The sequence below is a fragment of the Lepidochelys kempii genome, chromosome 1 (genome assembly GCF_965140265.1).
Source record: "Lepidochelys kempii isolate rLepKem1 chromosome 1, rLepKem1.hap2, whole genome shotgun sequence".
NCBI classification, from domain to species: Eukaryota; Metazoa; Chordata; order Testudines; family Cheloniidae; genus Lepidochelys; species Lepidochelys kempii.
In genome coordinates this window covers 25,487,419-25,504,143 of record NC_133256.1, presented here as the reverse complement: position 1 = coordinate 25,504,143, position 16,725 = coordinate 25,487,419, and the positions used below count along the sequence as shown (strand labels likewise).

At 41.4% G+C, this 16,725-nt stretch overlaps 1 protein-coding gene across 8 annotated transcripts in view; it reads right to left on the bottom strand.

The window, feature by feature from the left end:
• FAT3 (FAT atypical cadherin 3) overlaps positions 1 to 16,725 on the bottom strand; it is a 559,292-nt gene that overhangs the window by 33,868 nt on the left and 508,699 nt on the right. For all 8 annotated transcript variants that reach the window (XM_073336876.1, XM_073336917.1, XM_073336926.1 and 5 more), the window contains 3 exons: positions 14,527 to 14,661; positions 13,396 to 13,553; positions 4,318 to 4,786 (listed from right to left, as the gene is read on the bottom strand). In XM_073336876.1, coding sequence (XP_073192977.1) covers positions 4,318 to 4,786; positions 13,396 to 13,553; positions 14,527 to 14,661 — 762 coding nt within the window. The remainder of the gene's footprint in view (positions 1 to 4,317; positions 4,787 to 13,395; positions 13,554 to 14,526; positions 14,662 to 16,725) is intronic.

Below are 16,725 nucleotides of genomic sequence, written 5' to 3'. Positions count from 1 at the left end.
GGGCTGGGAGGCACACTCCCAACTGCAGTGTAGACATTCCCTAAATGGCTTGCCAAGAGGGCAGGCACCAAGTCTGTGGAAAAGCCAGGAATTTAACCAAGGTCTCCCGAGTCCCAGTTCAGCACTTTACCCACAAGCCATCCTTCCTCCTTGCCACGATCAATTTAGCTGACCATACTTCTATGTAAGCCACTGCTTTGGCTCCTGGTACCTTATGTCAAGGACTTCATGTTCAGGTTCTAGATTCTTTTGCACATGTAGCCCTTTCCTGGTTGACATCATCCTATGGACCATATGCTTATCCTCCTCCATTCATGAGCAGAATGCCCACACAGGTCAATCAGAAGCAGTTCTCTGTATTGGTGGAAGTTCCCTACATGAACAGCATGCGGTCTTCAGCTTCTGAGCTGCTCACATTGTACAGTTCTACCTATAGGGTCCACCACTTTAATTTTGGAGAACCCCTTGCAGAAGGCCTCTGGTCCCAGCCCCTCTATATGTCTTAGCAATAAACTTTGATCTGTTGAGACTTGTCTTTTTTCCCTTCAGATATGTCATCTCTCTCTCTCTCAGGGTGCCCAAAGAATGGACTGAGATTCATTGTAGCTAGCCCAAAAATGCCTTGAAAGCTGTAATGGCAAGAGGAAACCAAAGTTGATCAAATGTAGGTTTTATTGCTGATGAACAGAAACAACCAGCCATTTCTATTCAGGAAGGAAGGTATCACCTCAGGGATAGCATTATGGATGTCTGCATTCATTTTACATACTTTATGCAAATTATATGTAAATTAGGCATGGCCCCCTGCCTCCTGCTACACTGCCAATGACTTTTTGACGTCACAGTGTTTGGTCGTAGATAGAACTCTGAGCTCTCTTTGTTTTCTCTTATTTTCACTGTAAATCATAGTAGGATTATTATAGGAAAAGGGAACTTACAATTGTATGCACACTACTCTGGAACATTCAAATTCAAAATTTATCCAACTAAATTCTGCATTTATGCTGAACACTGCTCACTTTGGGACAGATTCTGACACCCTTGTTCATAGTTAGTAGCACCTTGCTCCATTGATTTCAATGACCCTACATGTAAAGTAAGGTGCTATGTAAAGAACTGGGCTGTAGGTGCTGCTGTGTTATCCCTATAGTCATTGACTTAACTGGACCAGAATCAGGCCCCTTTGGTAGCAAAATATATGTGTGCGCACTTTCCCCCCAAAGAAAAGCTGCCATCTCCTTTCCTAAGATAAAAATGAAGCTTCGTATATTTTATTTTAAATCTACTGCGGGTGCTACCATCGGTGCCAGCAAGCACAATGTTCTGCCATCCTTAAAAGCATGCTACAATTTGTGGTTATATAACTAGCATTTGACATGGTGTAGGGTTCTCCTTTCAACCCAATTTCATTATATGCTCTTTTTATATACTGAGAATGGCTCACACTAACAGGATTGTTTTGCCTGGTGGAAAAAAATGGCCATGACTTGTCATAGCGGGCTGGTTTATAGAGCCACTCACGTATAGTTAGGGCCCACTGCTTTGAAATTATGGTACTATAACAATCCTTTATTTACATAAATTGCTGAAACAGTAAAAAGAGCAAACAGATTTCTTAACTAGAGACAGCTGAAATATCCCCTCTGGGCACTTGCCTCCTCATTGAGGCAATAACGTTTGCAAGTCTAAATAACTTCAGTGCCTGGATTCCAGAAGTAAATTATCTTGACTTGAACCGTTTATTTTATTCTAATAATAAAATGGACTCAACATTTGGAGCTGCATGCATCCCCTGCACTGCCCTCCTGTAAACTGGCAATACATATGATGTTGGGAAAAAGAATTACCATGAAGTGATTTGTTAGAAAGGTCTCAATATACTCACCATGCAATTGCTAGACAATACAATAAATAGATTCAAGTTAAATTAATAAAAGGCACAGTTCCTACTCTCCCCAGCTTGCTAAGTTGGTGATACTTGACCTAATTTATTATATATGGAATCTGAGTTAACGTTTCATCTTTACTTTCTGGGATTTCTATAATCTTGTTTAGCAGTTTCTCAAAAGCCACTACCTCTTTTTCACTCAAATATTTTCTTTCCCCTTTAATTGCCTGCTGCTTATTGTCTTTCCTTACATTCGCAGGTAAAGACCTTACACATACACATAAGCTGCAACATTTGTCTTTGTGCTGCACATTGAAGTCCCATTGCCATGCTTGGTGTTAATACTGAGATGCTTTGCTAATGTACATGCTGTGAGTTCATTTCTTTTAACTATCTTTGCACTTTCTTCAATTGACCATACTTCTACAGCTTCCCTGACTCATCCTTGATCTTACTTGTTGTGAACCAAAGCCAAGTAGGAAGCACTGAGGTAAATACTGGGATGGCAACAGGGTGCTGTGGGCCAAATTAAACCTCCCACTAGCGGAGCTGTGAAGAAGGTACCTTGCATGAGCAAGGACAGCTGGAGGCCATTCAGTGAGCCCCTTCCATATGCTCAGGGAACACAGACAGACCAGTTATGGCTTCCTTCTGCACAAGAGCACTAGGGAAAGTGCTTATAACTTCCTTCTGGTGAAAGCCAAAATTCAGCTTCTGTGTTTTCTTGCAATACTGCTGAAGAATAAGCTTGCTTTTACAGAGGGAAGGACACCAGAGTGTGCAAGTTTCCCACAGATTTTCTTCCATTTCCAAAAGTGAATTTCAGTCCAGTTGAACTATTTAATGTCTGTGCAGGGCTGGGACTGAGAAGCAATAAACAGATGCTAAGTAACATTATTACTAACAGGTGCTTGGAAAAGGTACCAGATTGTTTAGTAACTGGAATCGGAGCCCACAAAGACAAGGAAAGGCTCTACCCCTTCAGGTGAGGGAGGGGCCACTGAGCCCTGAAATCAATAGATTACAGGGGACAAAAAAATGAAAAAAGCAGGGATAGAAGTGCAGGTCACAGAGTCAAAACCAGGGCTCCGGAAGGTGCCGCCAAGCAGAGAATCCCAGGCAACACCCACATTTCCAAGAAGGAGTCCAAGGAGTCAGTGGTTGCTGCATTGAGGAACCCTACCTAGACAGGTGAATGTATGAAGGACTGGAAAAGGGGACCACAATCTCAGAGAACCAGGTATGGCTAGTGCCACTAGGTGGCTGATGAGTAGGTCCTGGGACTTTGTAGGGCCACAGAAGAGGCATGAATAGAGGTGCCAACCTGACAGATATGGAAAATGAAGCACTGAATTGTGCGCAGCAGAAAAAAAGCTTCCTCATTTCTGTGCTGCAAACTAGGACTGGGAGGGCCCAGCCGTAGCATCAAGCAGGTAGATTTGTCTCCACACCCATTCAACACTCTCACTGACAGGACTGCCAATGATCCCAGTGTTTTTTGTGATTTGGGCACCTGCTCATTAGGAATTAGCTTGATGCTACAAAACCCACTTCACACAAGCTGTCAAACTGCCACTAGACAGGAACGGTCACCTCTAATACAGGTGTGAGTCAAAAGAATGACCTACTGGCTTTGCCCTGTTACCAAGACCCTGAAGCATTCAGTTCCCCCTGGGACTCCACTGCACGTGGGTTTTATCTGCAGTTTTATAACGCTTTAGACTCACAATTTAATATATAGATATGTAAGCAAATTATATACTCAAAAATGGATGATGGTGTTGTGGAAGTCTAAGTAACAATCTGTGCCAGCTTATATAGAGAAGCACAACCGTACGATTCAAGCTGTGATGGATATTAGGTATCACCAGTTTTGTTTGCAACCTCTGTTGCTGTAAATGGATTTTGAAAGCCTCAGCTGAGCACTTCAGTAATTGTTATGCTATTGGTGTCTACATAAATAGGATTATAGTAACCCTAGTGAGAGACAATCTCCTCCTTGAATACTAATACAGTGAGAATGGGTGAGTGCCATTTAGTTGTTGTTTATGAAGCTGGCAGCTTTTATAAACTTTGCCAAACCTAAAAAGCTTTTATAGAGTTTATGAGACTTTTCCAACATGTCTCCGCATTGAAAGACTTGTGACAGACTGAATGAGAGACAAGGTGGGTGAGGTAATATCTTTTATGGGACCAATTTCTGTTGGTGAAAGAGACAAGCTTTCGAGCTCTTCTTCAGCTCTGTGTAGCATGACAGCTTGTCTCTCTCACCAACAGAAGTTGGCCCAATAAAAGATATTACCTCACCCACCTTGTATCTCTAATATCCCGGGAACACCACAGACAGCACTGCAATTGACTGAATGAGACAGACATTGACTCCCCCCCCCCCCCCGCAAAAAAAAGAAAATGTAATTAAAGATATTTACCACCAGATGGCAAACTAGTACAGCTCCCTCCGTTCTGGCAAGGATTCCTCTCACATGCATCAGGGTATAGAACGCAGCCAAGCTTTAATTCAGTCAGGCCAACCACTTCTGCAAAGCTGCTGCGCTTGTTTTGGAGCGGCAGTTCATTGTTATTCAGGATAACAGAATCCAGGCAGCCCTGAAAACCACTCAGGACCTGGGTTGTCCTCTTGTCAGTCAGGCTCCGGACATTATCCACTTGCACCTGGGCTCCAAAGTAGACAGAGCTATCGGTACTCAGAGTCTGAAAGTAGAGGGGGGCTTTGCGCCGCTCCACATAACTGTCATCAAGTGACAAGCTTGTGAAATTCCGATTGAGCTCCAGGAAGACCGAGTGCCAGTTCCCATCATTAACAGTCCTGCCAGAAATGCCCAGGATTCCTGGGCCACTTCCACAGTCCAACTGGAACCACAATTTGCCGTCCATGATCTGTGAGGGTAAAAGCAAAAACCAACCCACTTAAAACATTGGTCTTACAACACTTCTTTAATGTGTGTCCTTAAAATTGGTCTGATGCTTTACACGAATACTGTGGTATATTGTAGCAACCATTCACAACAACACACAGACACATGCTGCTGTACATTAGCCATAGAAGTAAGTATAAGTAAGTTTACACTACAGGTGTAATCCAAGGGATAAGGCACTGGGCTGGGACACCTGGCTTCTATTCCCAACTCTTGTGTGACTTTGGGCCAGTCACTTCATCTCTCTGCACCTGTTTCCTCTCCCATCATGTGCCTCTCTTGTCTATTTGGACTGGAAGCTCTTTGGGGCAAGGACTGTCTTGCACTGTACATTTCCTGTGCTTAGGACAATGGAGCTCTGATCTCAGCAGGGGACTCCAGGTGCTAATAGAAACAAATAGGTTTAATGGAGTTTACATTAGTTGGGTTGCAGGATTCTGCATCCCTATAGCTTTCACAGAGGAGCAGTTATTTTTGTTGTTTTTCCTAATGTCACAAGTTCACTCACCTCTATCAACAAAGTGAAATCCTGATTAACCAGGGGTCAGTTATGACCTGTGGAGTTTACTTCACTGCACTCCAGCTTCCATTCAGAAAATGCAAGAACTGCCCAAGAGCTTCTACTTTCTCTCCTTCCCTCATATTTGTACTGAGCTCATCACTGTGGTGTCCGCTTCCTTAATTTAAACATCATCACCACAATGTAAAGGTCACACCTGGGTCTAGTTTCCTCCCTCTTCCCCTGGAGGCAGCTGGGGATTTATTGACGGTGGTTGTCATTATTTATTACTGTCCCTCTTGCTCCTTGTCTGGCTGGTGGCAGAGGAATGGAGGTGCTGGTTAATAAAGAGGGTCTTGAGTGGAGAGGAGATTGAACTAGAACGCAAGAGACCTAGGTTTGATTCCTGCCTCAGACTCCTTGTGTGATATTGGGGAAGTTATTTAATCCACCCTGTGCCTCAGTTCTCCATCTGTAAATCAGAGTTAACACCTCCCTACGTCAGAGGAGCTGTGAACATAGCATTGAAGATTGTGAGGGGGCCAGTGCACGTACATAAATAGTGACAAGTGGAACCCTGTGTCTGGGTTTCCCTGAACTTGAAGCTTGCCAGCATTGTGGGGAAGGTGAAGTTCTTGGTCCCCCAAATGAAGAGCACAAACACCGGCTTCCCTGATTAGCTGTTTATCCAAAGGTTGCAAGTGTCACCAGAGGACCATGAGGAACTTGAAAATGGCTGACAGAATTGAGAAACATTTTCCTTGATGTGCTGACATTCATTGGACCCACACACTGTTCAAATCTTTGTGATTGTTTTACTTTTATTTCTTACTAAATGTTGTCCTTCAAAGGCACAATCTTTTTGCTGTGAGGACATGCCACCATCTCACCTGGAGCATGGTAATACAAGTGACAACCCAGCCTCTGATTTAACTGCTGCCATTACTACGTCTTCCCTTAAAAGTCATACAAAATGGGCACCTGTAATAGAGATGTCTCAGCTTTCAGCTCTAGTGTAGCACAATGAAAGGAAAATAGCCTTCAGGCCTTAACTGATATAGCATCAGGGATGAAACAGACAGTTGGCAGAATGAGGATGGTGCACTTACTCTTTTAGCCCTAGAGACCAGTGTTCAGATCTAGATTAGGTTACTGGTGAAAATAAGTTTGGTGGTTTCTGCTGGTCCCTACTGTATGCATTGCCATTCTATTTTGAATAGCCTCTGCACTGCAACCCAGAATGCTTTATCGCATTCTCTAAGCAGTATTTATCCTCACTAGCCCCATTCTGGGACAGCTCTGTCCCAGTGTTTATCCCCCACACTTGAGTTCTCACAAAAGTCCCATAAAATATTAAAGCTAATACACTCCTTGACATTTCCCCATTCCTGACATTTTCTTTTCCCATTTTGCTGGCTTTGGAAATTGAGGTAAAATATTTGGGACAAGGGCACAGGCTGAATTTTCAGCTACTGCCAACTTCCATATGTCCTACCACTTACAGCTTCTGATCCTGAGATTGGCCAGATTTGGACAGGCTGTAACTTTGAATGGGCCTGCTCCAATTCATGCTAGCAGATAATGGCTCTGAAGAGGCCGTTCCACTGTCCAGCACTCAGAGTAGTGGCACAGAGCTGGATAAGCTGACTCTATGCCACATAGGGTCTCTCTTCAACTGCTTTACATGCAGGAGTGGTGCCTAGCAGATGAAAGGGGGCAGAGGACGAGGGGAAGGATTTGGCCTTATGAATTTATCATGAACAACCCTTTATTTAAAAGCCCTTGACTAGACAAACCTGTAGGAGTCTGATGGAACTATACAGAATTGGAAATGTTTCTAACACAACAAATGTAACTGACAGAGTTAGAAATCTAAACTGTTGTCTTCTACTCCCAAAGGTCAATAAAGGAAAAGGCTGAGAGTTGTGTGTAAGAATAAGTCTGGATTCACCTTCCATTTCAAAGTCTTATCTCAGAGGGCTTAAAAATTGGCTATCAACAATTACTTTAAATTAAAAGCTGGCCTATTAAGCTATCAACTGAAGAGGAATCTTTTGATCATCAAGATGGCCCCTCAAACTACAGTTGTTGTTTTTAATTTAAGAAGGGGCAGTTTATCTTCCCCCATGCAATAATTAAAACACCCCAATTTTGTAGGAGCAGTTTAGACAGGCAGTTTCAAATTTTGGCTTGACATGGTCTAAATACAAAATACAAAGGGGCGGGGGGGAGGAGGAGGAGAAGAAGTGCTTGGAAAAGTAGCCATCACAGGAGCAGTAAATACAGTTCTTTCCCTAAAGGCTTTTATTATGCTTACTATGGAGTCTATTCTCCTGCATATTATATACATATAACTCCCATAAGGCTCATTATACCCTGACAGGTCCATTATCGACATGCCTTTTACCGGTATCCACGTACCATGCTTTTCCAGTGATCTATCTAAATACAGCACCGTACACACACTCTTGGGACAAACATGACACAGTTTTTATCTGGGAGACAACGTTTTAAAGGATCTAGAGTTTAAAAATACTTTACATATCTTCTGTTGTAGCTTGATCTTCTCTTTCTTTTCTTTTTTCATCTGTTTTATTCCTTCCCATTCATATGTTTATTAAATATTACAGCTCCTCTGTATGCTCTGAAATTTCACGTCCATTTCATTAAATGAAAAACACACACAAGGCAAGTCTTGGAGAGAGCAAGGATGGTCCAGGGGTTACAGCTCTAACCTAGGACTTGGGAGACCTGCACTCATGTCACCAGTAACAAACTGATAACTTAAACAGTTATAAGTCACCAGGGCCAGATAGTATTTACCCAAGAGTTCTGAAGGGACTCAAATATAATATTGCAGAACTGCTAACTGTGGTATGTAACCTGTCACTTATATCAGTCTCTGTACCAGATGACTGGAGAATAGCTAATAGGATGCCAATTTTTAAACAAGACTCCAGAGGCGATCCTGGCAATTAGAGGCCAGTAAGCCTAACTTCAGTACCAGGGAAACTGTTTGAAAAGTCAGAATTATCAGCACGCTTTGTTGGGGAAGAATCAATACATCTTTTGTAAAGGGAAATCATGCCTCATCAATCTATTAGAATCTTTGAGAGGATCAAAAAACTTGTGGACAAGGGGGATCCAGTAGATATAGTTACTTGGACTTTCACAAAATCTTTGACAAGGTCCCTCACCAAAGTAAGCTTTCCTGGGATAAGACGGGATTAGGGATAGGGAACAGCTTCTATATGAGGAGAGATTAAAAAGAATGGGACTTTTTAGCTTGGAAAAGAGACAACTAAGGGGCCATATGATAGAGGTCTATAAAATCATGAATGGTGTGAAGAAAGAGAGTAAGGAAGTACTAGTTACCCCTGCACATAACACAAGAACCAGGGGTCACCCAAATTAAAGTAATAGGCAACAGGTTTAAAACAAGCAAAAGAAAACTACTTCATACAATGCACAGTCACCAGGAACTCATTGGCAGGGGATGTTGTGAAGGCCAAAAGTTCAACTGAGTTAAAAAAAGAATTAGATAAGTTGATGGAGGACAGATCCATCAACGGCTATTAGCCAAGATGATCAGGGATGCAACCCCATGCTCTGGGCCTCCTAAGTCTCTAACTGCCAGAAGCTGGGAATGGGCGACAGGGGATGGATCACTCGATGATTAGCTGTTCTGTTCATTCTCTCTGGGGCACCTGGTATTGGCCATTGTCAGAAGACAGGATACTGGGCTAGATGGACCATTGGTCTGACCTAGTATGGTTGCTCTTATGGCCCTGCTCTGCTACAGACTTCCTGTGTGACCGTGGTGCCTCTGTTTGCCATCTGGGAAATGGGGATAATAGCCCTACATTAAATACATTAAAGATTGTGAGTTGATCAGATACAACAGGGATGGAGGCTATAAAGTACTTTAGAAAGACAAATGCGCAGACAGTTACAGTGCTTAATGTGCAAGGGAAGAAGGTGTCCTGCTCAAATTGCGACTTCAGCTGCAGTAGGCAAAGCAGGACCTACGTGCTATAAGTAAGAGGGTTGGGAGGGGCTGAGAGCAGGAGGAGTCCTGGCCCCAGCCACCACCTACTTGCTGGCTACAGAAGCTGGATAGACACACAGGGAGAAATAAACTGCTTCACAAAAACAGGTGAAGCAAGTTACTCCTTCCCCCAGAGCAGGCATTGAGTAAAGGAGAAATTGTTGCTCACTGAGTGACAATTCACCTCTCGTCTCCCCCTGGGGTAGCGCAGCAAGGTGCTGCCCCTTCCTTAGGACAGGCTGTCCAATCTAATTTTTGGTGCTGCATTGAGAGATATGGGGAAACAGAGCTAAAATTTTGTCTGAAGATGGTAAATGCTAGCAAGTGTTATGCAAATCAAATTAAAAGCTGATGCTCAAGTCCAGGGCCTGCAGATTCCCATGCAAATAGCTTTTACGCCTTTGGATCTAAATGGGATGACTAACGGTTTGCTGGTCCAGACCAGACTTCCACTCAGAACTGAGCCTCTGGTGCTACTTTTGCACATACAGCGAGGTGCAAGTTGCCCCATCCTGTGGTCGTACAGTCCGCGGGACCCCAGTGGAGACCCACTCTGATCAAATTAAAGAATGATGCTATAGCTTCACTGCAGGGCAGCCAGTGTTTCTTTAAAGTGGTAATTCCTGAACAGCTGAGTGCTTCCTACCTCAGAACACAACTTACCTTAAAGTCTCTCTCCTTATAGCTGCATGGGCTCTAATGTCAATATATATTTGGATACACGTACGTGCTCTAGCATACAAATATATAAAATTCATGAAATATGTGAAATAGGCAGAGATGTGCAGAGGTGCTTCATAAGGGTGATGCAAATTGGTACATTTTGATTGTTTCATTCAATAAGCAAAATGAATATTATAAATTACATTAAAATATTAGCCTGGCAGAGGGGCTTGGATCTGTACATCAACACAGGTAATAAAATGATCAAATGGTTCTTCTCAAACCACCTTAGGCTTGCATAGTCCACCTGCAATCACATACCATGAATACAACATGATGCCTACTGATCTATCTAGGGAAATGTTTTGTTACATTTCAGGTTTATGTGTGTAAAATGGTATATTTAATACTGAAATATTACTTGCTTCAACTCTAGCAACACCTGGGATCACACCCAAGCTTCAATCTTATCCTGCATGAGGTGATGTTGTAATAATACGTTACAATGTATAAAATTCACTTAACTAAGCTGTGCAAAGTTTCACATTGACTGTCTGGACTAAAAAACATATGATCACCTTATACTATTCAACAGTTACATTTATTGCATGACAGGAAAGTCAGTCTTTATTTTTTTAATCTCTGATTTTATAAACCAAGCGGGACTTAAATGAGGATTCTCATCCAAAATGGCCTAATCTTGGTTAACCTTATTACTTTTCACTGATAGAATTACACGAGAGAAAGGAACGCGTGATGCAATTCTCTGCATGTGTAATCATTCCTAGGGAAAATGCAACTGAATGACATCTCATTTTGCTCCAACAGCTTAAAATCAGGAGGCATACATCTGAAATAATTTACTTTTAGAATGGCTGATGTCTCTAAATCAATGGATAAATTGCTTCATCTGAAACAACAAAATAAATAACACCCTTATTATATCAACATACTATAACTAGTAAGCTTTGAACAGGATGGTAGACAAGCAGTTTGTTCAATTAAATTGATTATTCAGTGAAGAAGGACCCTGTGTTATGATTATGAAGCATTTCCATCCCTTGAGTTATCATAAACGTATGAGCTTCCAAAATTAAGCTGGTCACTTAAACATTAAAGACCTTATTGTGCTATCAATTTTTAAGTAGATATCTGTGGTGGTGGTGGTGAAGGCCTATTTCAAAATCAATGGTACAATATGCCTTAAATATCTCTTTTGGCCTCAAGAGAGTTTCACACAAAGCCCTAAAATTGGTAACATCAATATTGTTCCATTTTCTACCCTCATTTAGGGCTTGATTCTGTGAAGTGCTGAGCCATCTGGCTCTGATCCAGCAAAGCACCTAAGCAGGTGCTTAAAACTTAGTATGTGTATAGTCTCAATGACTTCATGTGTATGAAAATAAACAAATGTTTCAGTGCTTTGTTGGATTGGGTCAGAGTGCTCTGCACACTGCGGGATCAATCCATTATCCCCTTCTTTGGAATAGCTCAGCAGATTTAACTTAATTGAAAGCAATACTCAAATCTTCTGAATAACAGTCTCACATTTAGAGACCTCTGTCTAGTCTAGCAATCTTAGATACCCATATGACCGGCATTACCATAGTGTTTGAGTGGCTCACAATCTTTAATACTCACAACACCCATTTTACAGATAGCATCAATTTTTCAAAGGTGCCTAAGAGATTTAGGAGCCAAATCCCATTTTCACAATTGGCTTAGGAGTCTAATTCTCAAATGAGCTAAAGATGCTTTGAAAAATTTGGCCTAAGTGAATTGCCCAAGATGGCACAAAGTCCATGACAGAACAGCGAAAGGAATCCAAATCTCCATATCATACCCTAACCACTGGAGTATGCTTTCTCTCTATTTTAGGTTTTCTTAAGTGTCTGTCACCATAGTACCCAAGCCCCTGTTGGTAATGTTAACTAAATGTGTGATCCATTGAAATGATAGGCACTATACGAATGTGGGATTATCATCTGAGTATTGCATATGCATTACAGACAGGGCTAATTGAGCCATCTATTGTCAACGTTGCCTGACACTTCTCATCATAAGATCCTATTTTCAGTTTCTTACAACTTTACCAAACTTTAATTATTCAGGATGAAGTTTTATTTATGAGTGTCTGCTTCAGGTTGAATTTTTTTGGGAAACTTCATCCAAAATAGTTCAGCCATTTCCAAGAACGAGATTAGGAAAAAGACAGAATTTTTGTCCATGTTAAACTCTTATTTGGAAACCACTAGCACCCTCATATTTGAAAATTCAAGCAATGGCCTTTTTTACATCTCCAAACAATTAGGTCTCATACAAGCCTGAGCTGTGCTGATTTCCCTGCTCTCCTTGCCCCAGGTGAAAGGCACAATACTTGTACTCATGAAACATTTTTTGTATTTAAGCACAACAGCTAAAGAGATATTTGCTGTACACTAAAAATTGCTGTCACTGTTTTAAATTTACCTGAACATTCAAACAAACAAAAAAAAAATCCAAAAATTGCAAACACAAATACAAAATGCTTTGTACCATTTCTTCCATTGCTGATTTACAGTACATGGGAAAGATACAATCGGTCACATTGTCTTCATTCAATGCCTTCGGGATTCCAGCAGAAGTATTATACATGGAGGCTGTTGGAACTGTTTATCCTTCTCTTTTAACCTGCTCTACAGAAATTTGGCCTTCCATAGAACCACACTTTAGGCAGTTCAGCAAAGAGTCAAAGTCATAGAGACTTCATTCAATACAGTAGGTATCTTCACCTACCCCCAGCCTTCTGGAAGAACAATCATAACTCTCTGATTCGATAAGCCACCTCATTCAAGCAGAGAAGCTTTTCTTAAAAAATAAAAAAAAAAGTTTTTGAAATTAACTGTGATTCAGCGGTATGAAGGCTCATTTTCCAATCACACAGATGCAGAGGAAAAACAGCCTTTTCAACAAGTGTGGCTTAGAATACACAATCATCTGAATGGCCAGGTCTTACATCTCAAGTAGATCGGCTCTTGCGCCTAGTCACATAGAATCATAGAATATCAGGGTTGGAAGGGACCTCAGGAAGTCATCTAGTCCAACCCCCTGCTCAAAGCAGGACCAATCGATACAATGGTCATATAAGATAAAGCACCCAATGGTCCATATTCAAAGAATACTACTACTGCAATGCATATCAAGCTGCTTTTTTGTTTGTTGTTTTTGTTGAAATTGCTGCTTTTCCCTGTTACCATGAAACAGATCAATCTTCATCTTCTCAATCCACAGCTGAAATGAGAACAACATTCCCCAAAGCAAGAGCCAATGAGAAAACATATAATCAAGAAAATAAGTGCAGGAAAGATAACATTTTAATTACCTTCAGAATTATACAGGGATTCGCTCTGGTGTACATTATAATCCCATTGCTTTGCAAGGTTCGTAGACGCAGAGCCAGCTTGAATTCTTCTTTCTTGCTATTTTCAGAAACCCGGTATTTGATGTAACTATTCCCAGCAAAACTAAGGGAAGTGTGCCCTGAAACAACCATTTTGAGAAGATACATATTCTTTTAATGTTCAGAAATGAGCAGAGACACATGAAATTATCCTACAATTGCAAATGAAGTTAGTTACAGAACACAGGTAGCTAACAAAGAAGAAACTTTTAAATAAAACCCACCATTGACTGATTAAAAACTTGTCTCCATTGCAAACCACACACCACAGATTTGGGGAGAAATCTAATAATTTATCATTATAATTTCCTAATAAGGGGGAAAATCCAGCTCACCATTCTCAGACAGGAAGCCTTATTGACTTCATTGGAACTACTGGCAGGTGTAAGGTGAGAAGGATTTAGCTCTAGCAGAGCACCAGAAATCAGAATTTGCTGGGGAATCTGCACCCTCTGTTAGCATCAGGATATTTCTGACTCCGAGTCCTACTCAAAGCCCATTGAAGTCAATGGAAATGGTCTGCTTGACTTTGCATTAGGACCCTGGTGCCTTGGTGGTTAACATAAATTGAACAAAATGTACAAAGTTCCTGAAATGTTTTTTTCAAGATACCATGGTATTTTTATCACAAAAATTACAAACTTTATGAATGTTAATAACAAGTAAAACCTTGAATTAATATCTCCTAAAGGATCCCAAAGTGCTTTGCCACTAGCAGGGCAGTATTCAAGGACAGCAGTTCTCTAGAAAGAACTGTCTTCTCAAAAGTCCCATGTTTTACTGATTTGGGGCACCATCCTGATCAGATTCAGTCAATGGGAGTTTTGTTTGTAGAAGCAGAATCGGGTATATATGCAGTACCAGGTTTGGACAACCAGTTTCTTTTACAACACTCATAAGTAAATGAGTGAGACCAGATCCTGAGAGGTGTGCATACACAACTCCCATTGACTTCAATAGCAACTCTCCATATTATGATACAATGGCCGCACTTCTTATATAAAAATCACACTTTTAAGTATTTCCTGGTTACTCTTTTGGAGGAATCTGCACCTGAACATTCTCCGAGCTTCCCTGGTGGGCACTGGCAGATGAATGGCCTTCGACTAGCTTCGTACCCCACACACTGCATGTCCCCTGGACATGGCTTCTCCATACAGGGATCGCTGGACCCAGGACACAGCCCTCCTGTGACCAATTGAAACATGCTGTTAAGAATACGTCAAACATGCACCTTGGCAACAGGAAGCAGAAAGAGACTTAAAAATTGTAACAGAATTTAAATCTAGATTGTAAACTCTTTGGGTCACAGATGTCTTTTAAATAAGTGTGCGTACTGTGCCTAGCATAATGGGGTGCTGGTCCTTGAGTGGGTGCTTAGGTGCTGCTATAAGACAAATCAATAAATAATAATAATAAACAATTATGACCAATTGACTGGTGTCATGATGGCTTTGCCAGTGTTTTCGTTCCAAACCCCCTCTCTGAAGGGGATCTAGAGCTGACCCATGAAACACATTACTAGGGGCTACAACCTTCTTTTGCCTTGCCTTAAGTTGGGAGAATTCTGCGCAGGCAGGAAGGACAGCCACGCCCAGGCTGCACAGTATAAGGAGAGCTCCTTGTGCAGGCGGTACTGCAGTATCCTCATGCTCCACAATGGCATGCTGATCCTTCCAGAAGGGGAAAGCAATCCCATAAAGCTGGACACACTGCTAGGCACCACAAATCCTGCTCCCTCCCTCCCAAATTGGGCTGCATAAACTACACTGCATCTGGGATCCTGGACAAAAAAGGAGGAATGGACAGGATTTTTCTGTCTTTGAAGCTACATATTATCCTGCAACGGATTCAGGGTGGAGATTTTTTTTTAATTTAAAAAATAATCGGATGGGTTATTTTAAATGATATATTTTTAAGACAGGAGAAGTTTAACACTCTAAATAGCTAGCTTCAATTTACAGACTTAAATTGGGCAAAATAATCCTTAAAATATTCAAACTGTATTTAGTGGCATATGTAAACGGGTTAAAATTACTTAAACTTTGAAAAGCCCTGACAGCTGATGTACCATCAGTACTTTCATAAGGATTCTGACTAGGTTTGCCAACCCAGGACACAATTTTGGTTTGACCTCTATCCATGAAGATCTCCCGCTGACTGCAAAGGGTAGTCTGGAGGAAGAACTGAGTCCCCGAGGTGTAAACCTTGATTAAAATCTTTCCTTACAACACAGGCACTGCAAGCACTTCAAAAAATCCCTAAATATGTTAACACCCAACAAATTCAGATGGCTGCTAAGGGCTTGATTTAAAGCTAATGGAAGTCAATGGAAAGTTCCCATTTAATTTAATGGATTCTGGATCGGGACCTTATTTTGTCTTTTTAAAAGCCCTTAAAATACATATATATTTAAATTACCTCAGTCTGGAAAGGCCTGTAAACACTGTAAACCACAATACAAATGACCACACAGCCTCTGAGGGAGCCACTGAAGCTCAACATATCAGGGGGTTGGACTAGATGACCTCCTGAGGTCCCTTCCAACCCTGATATTCTATGATTCTATGATATCAATCCTCAAATGCTTCTAGAAAGAGAGACTTTCTTTTTAGACACCACAAAGAAATGTAAAGGAAATTAACATGCACTGGGCCAAGTTCTGCCCTTGGATGAGTTTGTGGGACTTCTAGTGAAATACATGTGGTTGTGCACAGACTTGGAAAATGGCACGCCTGCCTATGCTTGGGATTTATTTGCTTCTGTTGATTTGTATTTAGGGCTTGGACAGAGAGAGGGCCAGTGGTAGGGGATGGATAGGGTTAGCACTTCCTCGTCTGTCAAACTTAAATTAAAATCTGCTCTGAGATGTACAAGGACAGGAGAGTCCCCCCTTACTGAATATCTGCTGTTCCTGCTTTGTGTCACAACCTTAATGCAATTTGAATGTGGGGTTTTTTTTTTAGTGCATGTATTTTATTTACAGTGTATAAAGAAAGTAATGAACTTGTAATGGAGCAATCCCCTCCTACCCCTTGCAGTTATGAAAGAGACAACGTTACTAACACACTTCTGTACAAGCCAAGCAGGGCTCAGGCTAAGCATAGCTCAAGCTACCTGTCACTGTAGGTATTTTCTGGAAACAGACAACTTATTACTGTAGGTTTCAAAGTGGAGATGGTCTGCCTATAAACATGGCAGAGACTATAAATGCCTATGCTTGGTGAGCAACACAGTCAGTTTAATCTTTTT